Source organism: Ranitomeya imitator, chromosome 4 (assembly GCF_032444005.1).
Source record: "Ranitomeya imitator isolate aRanImi1 chromosome 4, aRanImi1.pri, whole genome shotgun sequence".
NCBI classification, from domain to species: domain Eukaryota; kingdom Metazoa; phylum Chordata; class Amphibia; order Anura; family Dendrobatidae; genus Ranitomeya; species Ranitomeya imitator.
Genome location: NC_091285.1, coordinates 379,356,827 through 379,374,296, shown reverse-complemented (window position 1 = coordinate 379,374,296; position 17,470 = coordinate 379,356,827). Strand labels below are relative to the sequence as shown.

The following is a 17,470-nucleotide window of genomic DNA, read 5'->3' as shown; positions in this document are numbered from 1 at the left end:
AGCCAATCACCGCGTTGCTGTGCGGACTCAGCAACCAATCAGCTTTGAGCGCCACTGTATTCTCTGGCCGAGAGAGCAGGGGGCGTGGTCTCCGCTGTGCGGCTCCTCCCAGGGAACGTCACATCGGCCAGCTACACCATCTGGTTCCGCCCACAAGCCTTGGGTGAACAGGTTTGGCCTTTTCTACTGAGACAGCGCGTCAGCTGTTGCTAGGATACCGGAGCTGCCACTGCTGCTGATCGGTGCTTGCCGGTAGGTCGGGGGTAACACTTCCCGGACAGTAAAGTTTAATGACTGCCAGCCTTACTCTCCGTGTTACATCAGTAGTGTGTGCGGGGGGCAGGGCGAGCGGTGTTTTCAGGACCCCCCAGGGGAAGGGGAGTCTGGGTATGTAACCGCGGTGCACACGGCTTTCTCCCTCCCGGTGACTTTCCCATTAAGACATCTGTGAGTGTATCAATGGGTTATTCCCAGAATCGCATCTTATTCCCTATCTGCAGGGATGACAGGTGTGTACTGGTCCCTGGGGTCCAACATTCTAACCAGGATGAAGGCCATAACCACCACCCATCTGCAGGGACTGGCGCTACTATCATTTCCTGAGCGCACAGCCGAGAGTGAACTGTGGCTGGGACCCCCAGTGATCCCAGGACCCTCCCCCAGTGATCCCAGGACCCTCCCCCAGTGATTCCAGGACCCTCCCCCAGTGAGCCCAGGACCCTCCCCCAGAGATCCCAGGATCCTCCCCCAGAGAGCCCAGCATCCTCCCCCAGTGATTCCAGGACCCTCCCCCAGTGATTCCAGGACCCTCCCCCAGAGATCCCAGCATCCTCCCCCAGTGAGCCCAGGACCCTCCCCCAGTGATCCCAGCATCCTCCCCCAGTGATTCCAGGACCCTCCCCCAGTGAGCCCAGGATCCTCCCCCAGTGAGCCCTGGACCCTCCCCCAGAGATCCCAGCATCCTCCCCCAGTGAGCCCAGGACCCTCCCCCGGTGATCCCAGCATCCTCCCCCAGTGATCCCAGCATCCTCCCCCAGAGATCCCAGCATCCTCCCCCAGAGAGCCCAGGATCCTCCCCCAGTGATCCCAGCATCCTCCCCCAGTGATCCCAGCATCCTCCCCCAGAGATCCCAGCATCCTCCCCCAGTGAGCCCAGGATCCTCCCCCAGTGATCCCAGGACCCTCCCCCAGTGAGCCCAGGATCCTCCCCCAGTGAGCCCTGGACCCTCCCCCAGAGATCCCAGCATCCTCCCCCAGTGAGCCCAGGACCCTCCCCCAGTGATCCCAGCATCCTCCCCCAGAGAGCCCAAGATCCTCCCCCAGTGATCCCAGCATCCTCCCCCAGTGAGCCCTGGACCCTCCCCCAGAGATCCCAGTATCCTCCCCCAGTGATCCCAGGATCCTCCCCCAGTGATCCCAGGACTCTCCCCCAGTGAGCCCAGGACCCTCCCCCAGAGATCCCAGGATCCCAGGATCCTCCCCCAGTGAGCCCTGGACCCTCCCCCAGAGATCCCAGCATCCTCCCCCAGTGATCCCAATATCCTCCCCCAGTGAGCCCTGGACCCTCCCCCCAGAGATCCCAGCATCCTCCCCCAGTGATCCCAGGATCCTCCCCCAGTGATCCCAGGACCCTCCCCAAGTGAGCCCAGGATCCCCCCCAGTGAGCCCAGGACCCTCCCCTAGAGATCCCAGGACCCTCCCCCAGTGAGCCCAGGACCCTCCCCTAGAGATCCCAGGACCCTCCCCCAGTGATCCCAGGACCCCTCCCCCCAGTGATCTCAGTACCCCCACCATCCCCCCAGTCATCCTAGGACCCCCCCAATTGACATCTGCCCCATGCACTGTCTATGGGATCACTGGAAATAGCCAAGTGCTGAGCTTCACTTTCTCCAGCAGTTTCATAGTCAATAAATGGAACAAGCACCCCTCTACTCATCCCAGAGTGGTCTGGGAACCAAGTCCAAGATTCATTCTGGGAATACCCCTTTAAAGGAAGTTTATCGCCAGGTTTTTGCAGCCTAATCTGATAGCAGCATGATGAGCAGAGAACCTGATTCCTGTAAGATTTGTGACTGCATTGCCCATGGTACAACCAATCTATGCACTAAGTACCTTCCTTTTTACTGTATTTTTCATAGCAATCTTGCAGATCAATATTTCATATATACGTTATATATCGCTTTTTTCCCCCATTTTCTATGGCAGTAATGCAGTTTCATTGCTCTAGAATCATTCTTGTATATATTCGGATAGATACGATATAATAACAATTCATGTTTCTCAGTATTTCATGATAATCCTCCTTGCTTGATACATAAAATAAGTGAAGTGCAGCAAAGCTGCTTTTCCCACGTTCTGTCTTCAGAGATCAACCTGACATAACTGAATCCGTCCAGGAGCTCTCAGTACAATGTCGGATGCAGAGTCTGGTACCATTGGCTCTGAAGTTACACCAAGATCAATGACTCGTGCCAAGAAGTGGTCGGATGAGATCGAAAACCTGTACAGATTCCAAACCGCTGGCTACAGGGATGAAGTGGAGTACAGACATATCAAGCAAGTGGACACGGTGAGAGCTGGGCACAGGTCTGAGGGAATGCAGCCTTCTAGAAGATGAAGCTGAAACTGGGGTATAAACACTATTCACCTAGCACCAGAAACATGAGGGCAGATTACCGGAGTAACTGACACTCAGATCACAGTAACCAGTTTGTGGGTGGGATATAGCACCAGTCTGTGGGTGGGATATAGCGCCAGTCTGGGGGTGCGATATAGCACCAGTCTGGGGGTGGGATATAGCACCAGTCTGGGGGTGGGATATAGCACCAGTCTGGGGGTGGGATATAGCACCCAGGGCCATATTTGCCACTAGGCACTTGAGGGCAGGTGCCTAGGGTGGCACAATGCGTGGGGGGCGGCGCCTGAGCAAGGGTTTTTTTTTATAAAGTCCGGGCTGGGGTCACCTTAAACCCCACCCCCCCAGCCCGCCTGCCCACTTGCCTCCCTGAAGACCTCATACTGTATGAGTCATACTCACCTACTCCAGCGATGCCTGATCTTGTCTCAGCGATGGCAGCTAGTGCTGTGTGTCACGATTTACACCGTGACCGTCACCCCTACATCACGGTTTGGGCTGACTTTAGGCCAACAGACGGCTATCACATGTGCAGGGGGGCTTATCTTAGTTATCCCTCCACTTCACAATGTGATGAAAAAACACACACAAAGCTATTGACCTCTTAGTTTACAGAAAGGGCTTATTCTAGGTATCCCACTGCTCTTCAATATACCACGAACTGTAGGGATTTATGTATATCCCGCTTACAGTTGCACTTAAAACTTGCAGCTCTCTGGCGTCCCCTTACTCTCAGGTCAGATGTGGTACTGCACCTGGGGTAATTAGTCGCCAGACAGGCTGCCTGCTATGTACTGGCTGTATTGGGCACGCTGCAGCGACGCGATAAACTACTCCCACTCAGGCAGGAACAATAATTATCAACGCCGCAGGCGATACAGCATCACCCAAAAGCCTGCACACGGTCGCTGCCACCAGCTTCGATTAAACGGGTCCGAAGCTAACCCAAAAACAACAGTAGCGTAATTCCCTTCAGGAGACTTAGGGTACAGTTTAGAACAGGAGAAAAGATAACACTCACATGTTCAAAGCATTGCAGGCACCCAGGCTAGTGGAGCTTCCATACGTCCCAGTTCATGGGACGTGCTCAGGGCTCTCCAGGAAAAAGACAAGAAGACTGTGCTGGGGATCTGGGCAGACAGTTATAGCTGTGGCCTGTAACATCCCAGAAAGGGGTTGGATCACCTCGTCCCTCCTACCTCTTCAGTTAACTAATTTTACCCTAACCTATATCTAATTTCTATAACTCCGCTACAAAACATGTCATAGTCATAACAAACCCAGCATTCATCTCGGATTAACGTGGGCATTCTAATGAGATCAAATATGTCCTATCTGGGATACATATTTACAGAGAAATCCCTACTTCTTTACCAGATGGAGTTAGAAGCCCGTGTTTAGAGGGATGGGCAGATCCACCGAGGGAGATTAAGAATATATATTTTCGTGTTCTTAACGTAAACGGTTGGCGTAATATCTTACAAAAACAAAAGAAAGAACTTCCATGTGTTCTAGAGACTTAGAATCCAGTTCTTGCTGGAGGAAGATTCTAACCTGGTCGTAAAAATTCCTTTAGGCAATAAAACGCTCTTCCCCCATGTACATTGGCAAGGCAGCTCTTGGCTGAGTGAAAGGGAAGGGGGGCTTTTTAGCCCACAGCCTGCTAACAAGAGAAACTACTTATATGATATTTCATACCATATCGTGACATCTCCCCCTTTTGGTGTGCGCTAGGGAGGTAGAACCCCACGGTATGCCTCCATGCTCACCTCAGGGTGTTCACCCTGGCGGGACAGTCCATCTGCATTCCCATGCTCTCTGCCCGTTTTGTGTTCAATGGTGAAGTCAAACTTCTGAAGGGCAAGGCTCCAGCGTAGCAACCTGCCGTTGGTTCCACACATGGCGTTTAGCCAGCGCAGAGGGTTGTGGTCGGTCACCACAGTGAAGGGGCGACCGTACAAGTAGGGCTGCAAGCGCTGCAGGGCCCAGACTATGGCCAGGCACTCCTTCTCGATGGTGGAGTAGGCCACTTCCCTCGGCAAAAGTTTCTGGCTCAGGTATAACACGGGGTGCTCTTGGTCCTCCGAGTCAACCTGGCTGAGCACAGCACCAAGGCCAAACTCGCTGGCGTCGGTCTGCACCAAGAACGGTCGACTGCTGTCGACTGCTTTCAACACAGGGGCGTTGCACAGTGCGGTTTTCAACGCCTGGAAGGCCCCCTCACAGCCATCTGTCCAGTTGACAATGTGGGGTAGCTTCTTCCTGGTCAGGTCCGTCAAAGGTTTTGCCAGGCTACTATAGTGCTGTACGAAGCGCCTATAGTACCCTGCAGTGCCCAAGAAGGACATCACTTGTTTCTTGGTCACGGGAGTGGGCCAGTTCACGATCGCGCCCACTTTCTCCGGCTCTGGCTTCAGGGTGTTCCCGCCTACCCGGTGCCCCAGGTAGTGAACCTCCCTCATGCCCATCTGGCACTTTCCCGGCTTGATAGTCAGTCCTGCTTGGTGAATTCGCCTGAGCACCTCCTCGAGATGCTGCAGGTGTTCCTCCCAGGAGGAACTGAAGATGGCAATGTCATCCAAGTACGCCACGGCGTACTTCTCCAGTCCCTGAAGCAGGAGGTTGACCATCTGCTGGAAAGTGGCAGGGGCATTCTTCATGCGGAAGGGCATGACCGTGGACTTGTACAGTCCGAAGGGCGTGATAAAGGCGGACTTCTCCTGCGCCTCGGGGCTCAGGGGAATCTTCCAGTATCCTCTACCCAGATCCATTATTGTTAGGTAATCTGCGCCAGCTAACTTATCCAGCAGCTCCTCGATGCGCGGCATTGGGTGCGCGTCAGAGGCTGTGATGGTGTTGAGCCCCCTGTAGTCCACGCAGAACCGGGTGGTCTGGTCTTTCTTTGGCACGAGAACTACAGGTGAGGCCCACGCGCTCTTTGACCGTCGAATCACCCCCAGCTGTAACATCTCATCGATCTCTTGGCGCATGATCTGCTGCACCTGGTCAGAGATTCGATAGGGTGTTCGCCGTAGTGGGGCGTGATTCCCGGTGTCCACCTCGTGGACTTCTAACTGAGTCCTCCCAGGTCGGTTGGAGAACATGACCCGGAAGGGTTCCAGTGTGGTTTGCAGCTGCAACCGCTGGGGTTCAGTTAACGAGGCGCTTACCTCCACGTCCTCGATGGACCCATTGGCCTTGGCTTGGGCCAGCATGTCCAGGAGGGTGTCTTCCTCCCCATCTTCGAGCACGCTGCAGACCGGTAGGACGAAAGGTTCACGTTCGTGATGAGCCTTCATCATGTTGACGTGAAAGGCCTTTCGCCTACCCAGAGCGTGGTCAAGCATGACCACGTAAGTGACCGGGTTGAGCTGTTGGTGGACGATGTATGGGCCCTCCCAGGCTGCCTGAAGCTTATCCGTTTGTACGGGGACAGGCACCCACACCTTTTGACCCACGTGGTAGGTCCGCTCTCGGGCGTTCTGGTCGTACCAGTGCTTCTGGTCAGCCTGAGCCTGCGTCATGTTGTCATGCACCAACTGCGTCAAGGTCTGCATCTTGTCACGGAAGCGCATGATATACTCCACTATGGACACTTCAGAAGGGTTCGGCTCCTCTTCCCAGGATTCTCTTACCAACCCAAGGGGTCCCCGGACTCGCCTGCCATACAGGAGCTCGAAGGGAGAGAACCCCGTCGAGGCCTGCGGAACCTCTCGGTAAGCGAACAGCAGGTGTGGGAGGCACCGCCCCCAGTCGCGCCCTTGAGTCTCAACCAGCATGCGTAGCATCTGTTTGAGGGTACCATTGAAGCGTTCACACAAGCCATTGGTCTGTGGGTGGTACGCACTCGATACCAGGTGCTTCACCTGCATTCTCTTACAGAGAGCCTCCATTAGGCGAGACATAAATTGGGTCCCTTGATCAGTAAGCATTTCCCTGGGAAATCCTACACGTGAAAAGATGGCCAACAGGGCATCCGCCACCTTATCTGCCCTAGTTGACGGCAGAGCTACTGCCTCTGGGTACCGGGTAGCGTAGTCTACCACAGTAAGGATATATCGCTTTCCAGAGCTGCTGGGGACGGCCAGCGGGCCCACAATGTCCACTGCGATCCTCTGGAAAGGCTCCTCTATCACTGGTAAAGGAATAAGGGGAGCCTTAAGAGCAGACCCCGCCTTCCCCACTCTTTGACAAGTGATAGAGGAGCGGCAGTAGTTTGACACATCTGTCCCCATCTTAGGCCAATAGAAGTGTTGAGACAGCCGGGCCTTAGTTTTGCTGATCCCCAAGTGTCCAGCTAGCGGGATCTCATGGGCAATCCGCAACAACTCACCCCGGAATTGCTGCGGGACGACCAGCTGTCTTTCCCTCAACCACTCCTTTTGTGATTCCCGGGTACTGTCTCCCGGCACAACCTTCCTCGTTCCTAGAACACCTTCTCCTTATCAGTCTCGGAGAAGAGCGTCCCGGCAAGTTGTCTCAAACTCTCTAGGCTCGCATCTGTGTGCAGAGCGGCCTGAAACTCCTGGCTAGGGGAAGCCAAAAGCGACGTCAGGGTCCCTTCCCCACAGGAACCCTCTTGGACTTGCTCTGGGTCCACCTCTGGTTCAGTCACAGTGATGACTGAGCAGGGTCCGGAAGGCAGACAGTTCTCTGCGTTCCGGGCACTCTGACTGCGGGTGACAGCAGCTACGTAGGCTGTCTCCCCGGGGGTTTCTACAGACCCATCAGCCGGCGCTGCTATGGGCTCTACCTCCCCATCCACCCCCAACACTCCAGGGGCAGTGCTACTTATGGGCCAGTTACCTTCCTTGGTGGCACTGGTCACTTTCATGGCATCACCTTCCTCACAGTTCCCATGCATCTCCCCATTTCCTGTAGCACCGACACTTGCCCCTGTTAGGGGTTCCTCAGCCGTCTCACTCCGCAGAGCGACGTGGCTGGGCACGCCTGTACCTATGGACACATTAACCTTCACAGAAAAATCATTATCAGGTTCAGTTGGCACAGGTACAATATTTTCACCATCAATCCTAGGAAACAAAAAGTTATTAGGTGCATCATTACAAGATAAAGCATGGTCAGGTAACACATGCGATTTCCCATCATCATCATCATCATCATCAGGGTTAACTTTACCCTCATTAGTAGATTGGGGAGGGGTGTCAGTGACGTAGTATGCAACCATCCTCCCCAAATCAGTCCCCAACAAAACATCAGTGGGCAAATTATCAGACAGCCCCACTTCCTTCACCCCGCTCCCGGCACCCCAATCAATATAAACCCGGGCCATCGGTAAGGGACAGCTGATGCCCCCAATCCCAGTGACAGTTAGGGTTTTCCCCGGAATGATTTCTTCAGGGGCCGCCAGTTCGGGTCGGATGAGGGTTCGTTCAGCCCCGGTGTCCTTGAGGCCTGTAGCAACATGGCCTCCCACAGTGACGTGCTGTACGTTGTCACACATCCTCCCAACCACACCACCCATCAAAAGAACGGCCGCATTAGGCCCTGGGGCCTTGGATGAGGGGTTCTTCTGCTTGTCTGGACAGTTGGGACCGAGATGACCAGGCCGATTGCAGAAGTAACACTTGCGGGGTTCGGTGGTTGGTCTGGTTGTTGGCCACAGGGCCAGGACCTCTGGTGTGTTGGCTGGCAGGGGTACTGGCGTTTGATGCAGGCTTACCCCCTCTCCAGCTGGTGATGACTGGCTTCCGCGCTTCCGATCTACGGTTGGCTTCATAGGCATCGGCAATCTGCGCTGCTTTCGTCACGTCTTTGGGTTCTCTGTCCATCACGAACTGTCGCACCTCGGCTGAGCAAAGATGAAATAACTGGTCTTTGATCATCAGGTCTCGCAGCTGTGCAAAGGTGGTCACTTACAGTCCTTGGGTCCACTGGTCAAAGTGGGTCCCCAGTCCATGCACCACATCACTGTAACTGTCGTGTGGGCCACGTTGGAGGGTCCGGAACTTTCTACGGTACACCTCGGGTGTAAGCTGGTACTTGGCTATCAGGTCCTGCTTGATGGCCTCATAGTCTCCATCTTGTTCTTGAGGGAGGGCAGCAAACGCCTCCAGAGCTTTGCCTCTCAGCCCTGGTGTCAGGTATTGGGCCCATTCATCTGTAGGCAGCCGGTACTGTCTGCAGGCTTTCTCAAAGGCCCGCAGAAAAGTGTCCAAGTCTCCGTCCTTCTCCATAACAGGAAAGTGATCGGGCCAGGGCTTATGTATCTGAGCGCTGCTGGGCTCACGTCTCTGAGCGGTGGAGGGCATCCTCCCCTGCCGGAGCATCTCCAGTTCATGTGCTCGCTGGGCTTGGCTCTCGGCTCTCTCAGCCTCCAGTTTGGCTCGCTCAGCCTCCCGCTCGGCTCGCTGGGCCTGGGCCTCTCGCTCGGCTCGCTCCTGGTATTGCTGAATCAGCTGCCGACGTCCCTCATGGTCGTCAGTGGGGAATTCTTTCAAGGCCGCCTGCAGGTGGGGGTCCAATTCGCCCGGATTGCTAACAGGGCCAGCATTCAGTGGATGGACCTCTGCTGCAGCACCATGTTCGCTTGTGCTGGCTTCTGCGGCCTCTGAGCTCTGAGAGTGGTCTAGAGCGGCTTCCCATTGCACCAGATCTGCGACCAGTTGAGCTTTGTTTTTGCTTGCAAAGTCAATGTGCTGTGACTTGCATAAGGCAACAAGGGTGTCTGGTCTGCTGCTCATAAAAGACTTCTCCCAGCACAACCATGGTTGCCAAATAAAAGATAGGACAGAAAAACGAAGAGAAAGTGAGGGGATAATTACCAGTACGCAATTGTCTCAAGACTAAAAAACACTGAGTTCGTTCTCCAAACTTATTTGCGCAGAGTCCTCGCAAGAACTTTCTGCAAGTTTTTAGTGAGGGGAATGATTGCTCAAACCAAATCACTAATGCTCTAATATCCCACCGCCTTGCCACCAATTTGTCACGATTTACACCGTGACCGTCACCCCTACGTCACGGGTTGGGGTGACTTTAGGCCAACAGACGGCTATCACATGTGCAGGGGGGCTTATCTTAGTTATCCCTCCACTCCACAATGTGATGAAAAAACACACACAAGGCTATTGACCTCTTAGTTTACAGCAGGGGCTTATTCTAGGTATCCCACTGCTCTGCAATATACCACGAACTGTATTGATTTATGTATATCCCGCTTACAGTTCCACTTAAAACTTGCAGCTCTCTGGCGCCCCCCTTACTCTCAGGTCAGATGTGGTACTGCACCTGGGGTAATTAGTCGCCAGAAAGGCTGCCTGCTATGTACTGGCTGTATTGGGCACGCTGCAGCGACGCGATAAACTACTCCCACTCAGGCAGGAACAATAATTATCAACGCCGCAGTCGCTACAGCATCACTCAAAAGCCTGCACACGGTCGCTGCCACCAGCTTCGATTAAACGGGTCCGAAGCTAACCCAAAAACAACAGCGTAATTCCCTTCAGGAGACTTGGGGTACGGTTTAGAACAGGAGAAAAGATAACACTCACATGTTCAAAGCATTGCAGGCACCCAGGCTAGTGGAGCTTCCATACGTCCCAGTTCATGGGACGTGCCCAGGGCTCTACAGGAAAACGACAAGAAGACTGTGCTGGGGATCTGGGCAGACAGTTATAGCTGCGGCCTGTAACATCCCAGAAAGGGGTTGGATAACCTCGTCCCTCCTACCTCTTCAGTTAACTAATTTTACCCTAACCTATATCTAATTTCTATAACTCCGCTACAAAACATGTCATAGTCATAACAAACCCAGCATTCATCTCGGATTAACGTGGGCATTCTAATGAGATCAAATATGTCCTATCTGGGATACATATTTGCAGAGAAATCCCTACTTCTTTACCAGATGGAGTTAGAAGCCCGTGTTTAGAAGGATGGGTAGATCCACCGAGGGAGATTAAGAATATATATTTTCGTGTTCTTAACGTAAACGGTTGGCGTAATATCTTACAAAAACAAAACAAAGAACTTCCATGTGTTCTAGAGACTTAGAATCCAGTTCTTGCTGGAGGAAGATTCTAACCTGGTCGTAAAAATTCCTTTAGGCAATAAAACGCTCTTCCCCCATGTACATTGGCAAGGCAGCTCTTGGCTGAGTGAAAGGGAAGGGGCGCTTTTTAGCCCGCAGCCTGCTAACAAGATAAACTACTTATATGATATTTCATACCATATCATGACACTGTGTGAGCGGTCACGTGGTACCACTCATTAAGGTGATGAATATGGACGCATATTCATGACCTTAATGAGCGATACCAGTAACACGTGACCGCTCACGCGGGCAGAAGGTGCTGCGCCGGCCGCCGGGACAGAGGTGGAGGATTTCGTTCTGCGCGGGCGGTGTGGAAAAGGTGAGTATGACTGTATGACAGCCAGGGAGGACGGGGGGGGGGGGGAAGATGAAGGAGGACGGGGAGCCGAGCCATACAAGATGGGAGCGGCGGGGAGCCGATGAGCCATGCATGGAGGGGGCCAGGGGGGAGAGATGAGCCCTGCAAGATGGGAGGAGATGAGCCATGTATGGAGGGGCCAGGCGGAGAGATGAGCCCTGCAAGATGGGAGCAGCAGGGAGCAGATGAGCCATGCATGGAGGGGTCCAAGGGGAGAGATGAGCCCTACAAGATGGGAGCAGCGGGGAGCAGATGAGCCATGCATGGAGGGGTCCAAGGGGAGAGATGAGCCCTACAAGATGGGAGCAGCGGGGAGCAGATGAGCCATGCATGGAGGGGGCCAGGGGGGAGAGATGAGCCCTGTAAGATGGGAGCAGATGAGTCATGCATGGAGGGGGCCAGGGGGAGAGATGAGCCCTGCAAGATGGGAGCAGCGGGGAGCAGATGAGCCATGCATGGAGGGGGCCAAGGGGAGAGATGAGCCCAGCAAGATGGGAGCAGCGGGGAGCAGATGAGTCATGCATGGAGGGAGCCAGGGGGGAAAGATGAGCCCTGCAAGATGGGAGCAGCGGGGAGCAGATGAGCCATGCATGGAGGGGGCCAAGGGGAGAGATGAGCCCAGCAAGATGGGAGCAGCGGGGAGCAGATGAGCCATGCATGGAGGGGGGCCAGGGGGGAGAGATGAGCCCTGCAAGATGGGAGCAGCGGGGAGCAGATGAGCCATGCATGGAGGGGTCCAGGGGGGAGAGATGAGCCCTGCAAGATATGAGCAGTGGAGAGCAGATGAGCCATGCATGGAGGGGGCCAAGGGGGAGAGATGAGCCCTGCAAGATGGGAGCGGCGGGGAGCCGATGAGCCATGCATGGAGGGGGCCAGGGGGGAGAGATGAGCCCTGCAAGATGGGAGCTGATGAGCCATGCATACAGGGGGGGGGGATGAGCCAGAGCCACCCATGCATACAGGGAGGGGGAGATGAGTCACGCATACAGGTAGGGGGGAGATGACTGAGCCACCCTTGCGTACAGGGAGGGGGAGATGAGCCACCCATGCATACAGGAGGGGGGAGATGAGCCATGCACACAGGAGGGGGGAGTGGGGAGAGATGAGCCATGCATGATGGGAGCCGATGAGCCATGCATACAGGGAGGAGGGGGAGATGAGCCATGCATACAGGATAGGAGGGGGGGAGATGAGCCATGCATACAGGGAGGGGGGGGGGAGAGATGAGCCATGCATGATGGGAGCAGGGAGCCGACGAGCCATGCATACAGGATGGGAGGGGGGGGTGGGCCATTATACAGTATGCATGGAGCATCATATGTGGCTGTTATACAGTATGGAGCATCATGTGTAGCCATTATACAGTATGGAGCATCATGTGTTGCCTTTATACAGTATGGAGCACTGTGTGGCCATTATACAGTATGGAGCATCATATGTGGCTATTATACAGAATCAGTAATAGAATGATAAAGTCCATATAGTAATCCTACAGTGTCTGCTGGACATGGTATGGGGAGAGTTTATAGTTCAGTTAGTACACAGACACCATACTTCTTGTCCATCACACTGCAGTATCAAAAGAGGAAGAGGGCGAGACAGGTAGCTCCCTATGGGACTTGCGAACATGTGCACTTGCGGTTTTGCACTTACGACGAGACAAAAAAAAACACTGCTAGCAGCATTTTTTTTCCGTTCCTGCAAGTACAGCATTTACCGGATCACGGAAAAACCGCAAGTGCCGCACATGTCCGCAAGTCCCACAGGGAATGAATGAGGCCGAAAGCAGTGTTGCCGTAAGTGATGCGTTACGTGGCAGATGCAGAAAAACTGCTGGATCTGCCGCAAATGGTAAAAATCGCTGATGTGAAAGTAGCCTAAATCACTGCCGACAGTGTTTGCATTTGTCATACTCACCAAAGGGGGAGGCAGCACGAAAAGTGCCTAGGGCAGCATAAACTCTAAATACGGCCCTGGTAGCACCAGTCTGTGGGTGGGATGTAGCGCCAGTCTGTGGGTGGGATGCGGCGCCAGTCTGTGGGTGGGAAGTGGCACCAGTCTGTGGGTGGGAAGCGGCACCAGTCTGTGGGTGGAAAGTGGCGCCAGTCTGTGGGTGGAAAGCGGCGCCAGTCTGCGGGTGGAAAGCGGCGCCAGTCTGCGGGTGGAAAGCGGCGCCAGTCTGTGGGTGGGATGTAGCGCCAGTCTGTGGGTGGGAAGCGGCACCAGTCTGTGGGTGGGAAGAGGCACCAGTCTGTGGGTGGGAAGCGGCACCAGTCTGTGGGTGGGAAGCGGCACCAGTCTGGGTGGGAAGCGGCACCAGTCTGTGGGTGGGATGTATTAGCCAACAAGATAAAATTCAATTCCTGAAGTCAGTGTGTTGGAATCAGGAAACATGGGTAAGGCCGGGATCACACATGCGAGAAACACGTCCGTGTCTCGCATGTGAAATCCAAGCTCTGGCGCCGGCACTCCAGAGCGGAGCGTGCAGCTCCATGTGTTGCTATGCGGCCGCACGCTCCGCTCTGGAGTGCCGGCGCCAGAGCTTGGATTTCACATGCGAGACACGGACGTGTTTCTCGCATGTGTGATCCCGGCCTAAGTGTAAAGATCTGAGTCACATTGAGCTAAATTGTGAAGGCTAGATACCTCGGTCAGAACATCTCCAACAGAGCAGTGTCACGATTTTTCCTCTCAGTGAATGATTGCTATGCTGTTCTGTGGAAACCGTCTTGCTGAGCTGTCTGTGTCTTGATTGACAGCTTGGTTGTCCAGTTCTGTGATGGGCTTGCAGAGCTGTTGATGCCTTGATTGACAGCTCTGCTGTCCTATCTGTGACTGGGGCGTGCGGGACTTTCTGCAGGTCTTTAGTATTCTGGTATTCGCATAGCTACTTACTGAGCTATCTGCCCCTGATCCCTGCCAGATGTAGTTTGTGCTTCTTGGTGAGAGTTAGCCTGATTCTGTTACTCTGAGTTCTGATCTGCTGCCTGACCCTTTGGACCGTGTTCTGACTATCCCCTTTGTCTTGTCCTCCGGATTTTGCTCCACTATCTCTTGTTATTGACCCTGGACTGTGACCTGACTTACGCCTTCATCTTTTCCCTTGGCTATCTAAGTACTTTCTTGGTATTGACCATAGAACATCTGACTCTCCTGCCTCACGGTCTGTCCGTGAGTAGTGATTAGCATCACAAGCAGGTCTTGGGTTTTTCCAGCTATGCAAAGGTTTGGACCGGCTAAAAGTGCTCCAAAGAAGGACAACTGGTGAACCAATGGCAGTAAAATTTAATGATGCATGTGGAGAGCAAAGGATAGCGCAGAGGTGTGTCTAGGTTTTATGACAAGAATTCAGTTTGCCCCCTCCCAAGCACATATACAACTCTCACACTTAGGCCGGTGTCAAACTTGCACATGTGCTGGAGGTTCGGACTGGAGCGTTCAGCTACATAGAAATATATGCAGCCGCACGCTCCGGTCCCGAGTGCCGATGGCAGTGCCGGGTATTGATGCAAGAGACTCGCGCTGCACACGCAAGTGTGACCCCGGCCTTAGGCTACTTTCACACTAGTGTTGTTTAGCGTACATCGCAATGCATCATTTTGGAGAAAAAACGCATCCTGCAAATGTGCCCGCAGGATGCGTTTTTTCTCCATAGACTTGCATTAGTGATGCATTGCGACGTATGGCCACACGTCGCATCCGTCGTGCGACGGATGCGTCGTGTTTTGACGGACCCTTGGTACAAAAAAACGTTACATGTAACTTTTTTTGTGCGTCGAGTCCGCCATTTTCGACCGCGCATGCGTGGCCGAAACTCCACCCCCTCCTCCCCGGACATTACAATGGGGCAGCGGATGCATTGTAAAAGTGCATCCGCTGCCCCCGTTGTTCATTTCTTTCACAACGTGCGTCGGTACGTCGGGCCGACGCTAGTGTAAAAGTAGCCTTAGTCACATGGTGACGAGCTGCTTTTCCTAATTCTCTCAATGTTGAGTGAAAAACTGAGAGAATCAGGAAGAGAAGCTCGTTGTTGCATGAAACTAAGTATGGAAATCGCATATGAGTGACCTGGCCATGTGATGACTATTGGAACCTGCAAGCAGAGCTGAATCCTGACAGTGAGGATATTACACGTTGGGATTGCCTACAGGGCTTCATTTTATAATTACAGGGTATGTACAGGTTTGAGATGAAAGTCTTTAGTCACTCTGTCTGCAGGCTTCTGAATTCTCACAGCACATGCACTGCACATTTTTAGGATTCTTGCTGGGGGGCAAGAAAGGACGGCCATGCCAGCACAAATATGTGATTTGTATATTTCTGGCCACATTCTGACTATTTCATTGAGTGAGGCCACACATGGATATTCGGCATGTGACTGTATGTATGCAACTCACTGGCACAAGAGAATCCTGACAGCGTGCATTGCACACAGTAAGAATTCCGAAGCATCATCTGCAGTTTTCGAATACGCTGCACTTTATAATCAGATTTTCAGTACATACATATTTATAATGCACTAGATGGTGGCCCGATTCTAACGTATCGGGTATTCTAGAATATGTAGGTAGTATATAGCACAGGCTACGTACTATAGTGCACAGTGACGTAGTATATAACAAACCGACGTAGTATATAACAGAGCTACGTAGTATATAACACAGCCACGTAGTGTATTGCACAGGCACGTAGTATATTGGTCAGCCACGTAGTATATAGCAGAGCCACGTAGTATATTGCACAGCCCACGTAGTATATAACACAGTCACATAGCGTATTGCACAGCTACGTAGTGTATAACAGAGCTCTCGCAGTATGTAACACAGCCCACGTAGTATATTGCAATGTGGGCACTATATGCGTGGTTAAAAAAGACTTAAAATAAAAAAATAAACATATACTCACCTTCTGAAGGCCCCTTGAAGTCCTGGCGCCTGTGTGCAGTGCACGCGGCAGCTTCCGGTCCAAGGGGTTGGTATGAGCGGAGGACCTGTGATGATGTCGCGGTCACATGACCGTAGCTTCCGGTCCCAGGGTTGGTATGAGTGCAGGACCTGTGATGACGTTGCGGTCACATGACCGTGACGTCATGGCAGGTCCTTCTCGCATAGCATCCTTGGCACCGGAACCTGCCGCTTGCACTGCCGAAGATAGCGCGCAACCTCGGAAGGTGAGAATAACCTTTTTTTTTTTTTTATTATTATTATTATTTGCAACGCAGCATAAATAGTAGAAAGTTGGTCACACAGGGTTAATAGCTGCGTTACCGGAGTGCATTACATTGCGCTCCAGTAACGCTGGCATTAACCCTGTGTGAGGGCTGACTGGAGGGGAGTATGGACCGGGCACTGACTGCGGGGAGGAAGGAGCGGCCATTTTTCCCGGACTGTGCCCGTCGCTGATTGGTCGTGGCAAAACGCCCACGACCAATCAGCGACTTGGATTTCCATGACAGATAGAGGGCGCGACCAATGAATATCCGTGACAGACAGACGGAAGTGACCCTTAGACAATTATATAGTAGATTAATGGTGAATCCCATAGTAACCTATGCGGTCAGTGCAGGACAGCTCGGTATGTTGCTGTGACTGCACCACCCTGTTTTCGTTGTCCCCCATCTTTTGTAATTGCAGACCAAACGTGACATAAAATGAATATCAGGACTGCCTCTCAGAAACAGACTGTATTGGCACTGACACTCCAGATTTGATAATAAGAAACAAGTAATTTTTTCTTTTCTTAGGTGGATCGCTGGCCGGACACTGGATTTGTAAAAAAGTTGCAAAGAAAAGACAATACATTTTACTACTACAACAAGAGCAGAGAATGTGAAGATAAAGAAGTCCATAAAGTAAAAGTGTATGCCTACTGAATAAATGTCCTTGCATTGCCCTAATCTATTCTTCTTGGTTTATTTATGCATTTATTACATCTTAGGTATGTGTGCAAGACTTCATTATGACAGGTATACTCCATAGCCATGATCAGGGGTGTATCATGCATAGCGGCAGAACATGCGGCGGTGGTGGGGTCTGGGCCGCTCTGCACCGAGCCCTCTACTCCGGTCATCACAATTTCAGTCATATCTGCTCCCTGATCCACCATTTTGCCTGTTCCTGTGAGTCTGAGATTCCCCCTGTATAGAACAGAATGAGGCAAGGTGAGTAATGTTTATTTTTCTTTTTTAAATGTCACTAGTTGTAGGTCTCATTATACTGAGTGAGGCGCTATGGGGGCCATCATACTGTGTGAAGTGCTGTTGAGGTATTATACTGAGTTGGGGGCTTTGGTGCCACCATATTGGGGGACGTTAGGGGCCATCATACTGAGTGGGGGCTGGGGAGCATCATACTGATGAGCCATCATACTGTGTGGGGGGGATGTAAACAAAGGACAGCGAGTACAATGAAACCCGTTTTTTTAA

The 17,470-nt window shown here is 52.8% G+C and overlaps 1 protein-coding gene across 1 annotated transcript; it reads left to right on the top strand.

Moving 5' to 3' along the window:
* The first annotated feature begins 113 nt into the window (after positions 1-113).
* Positions 114-16,942, top strand: MEIG1 (meiosis/spermiogenesis associated 1). The gene is made up of 3 exons (XM_069762051.1): positions 114-252; positions 2,366-2,569; positions 16,790-16,942. Exons 2-3 carry the CDS (start codon positions 2,411-2,413, stop codon positions 16,916-16,918), a joined length of 288 nt encoding a protein of 95 aa, XP_069618152.1. The 5' UTR covers positions 114-252; positions 2,366-2,410; the 3' UTR covers positions 16,919-16,942.
* Positions 16,943-17,470: the final 528 nt, after the last annotated feature.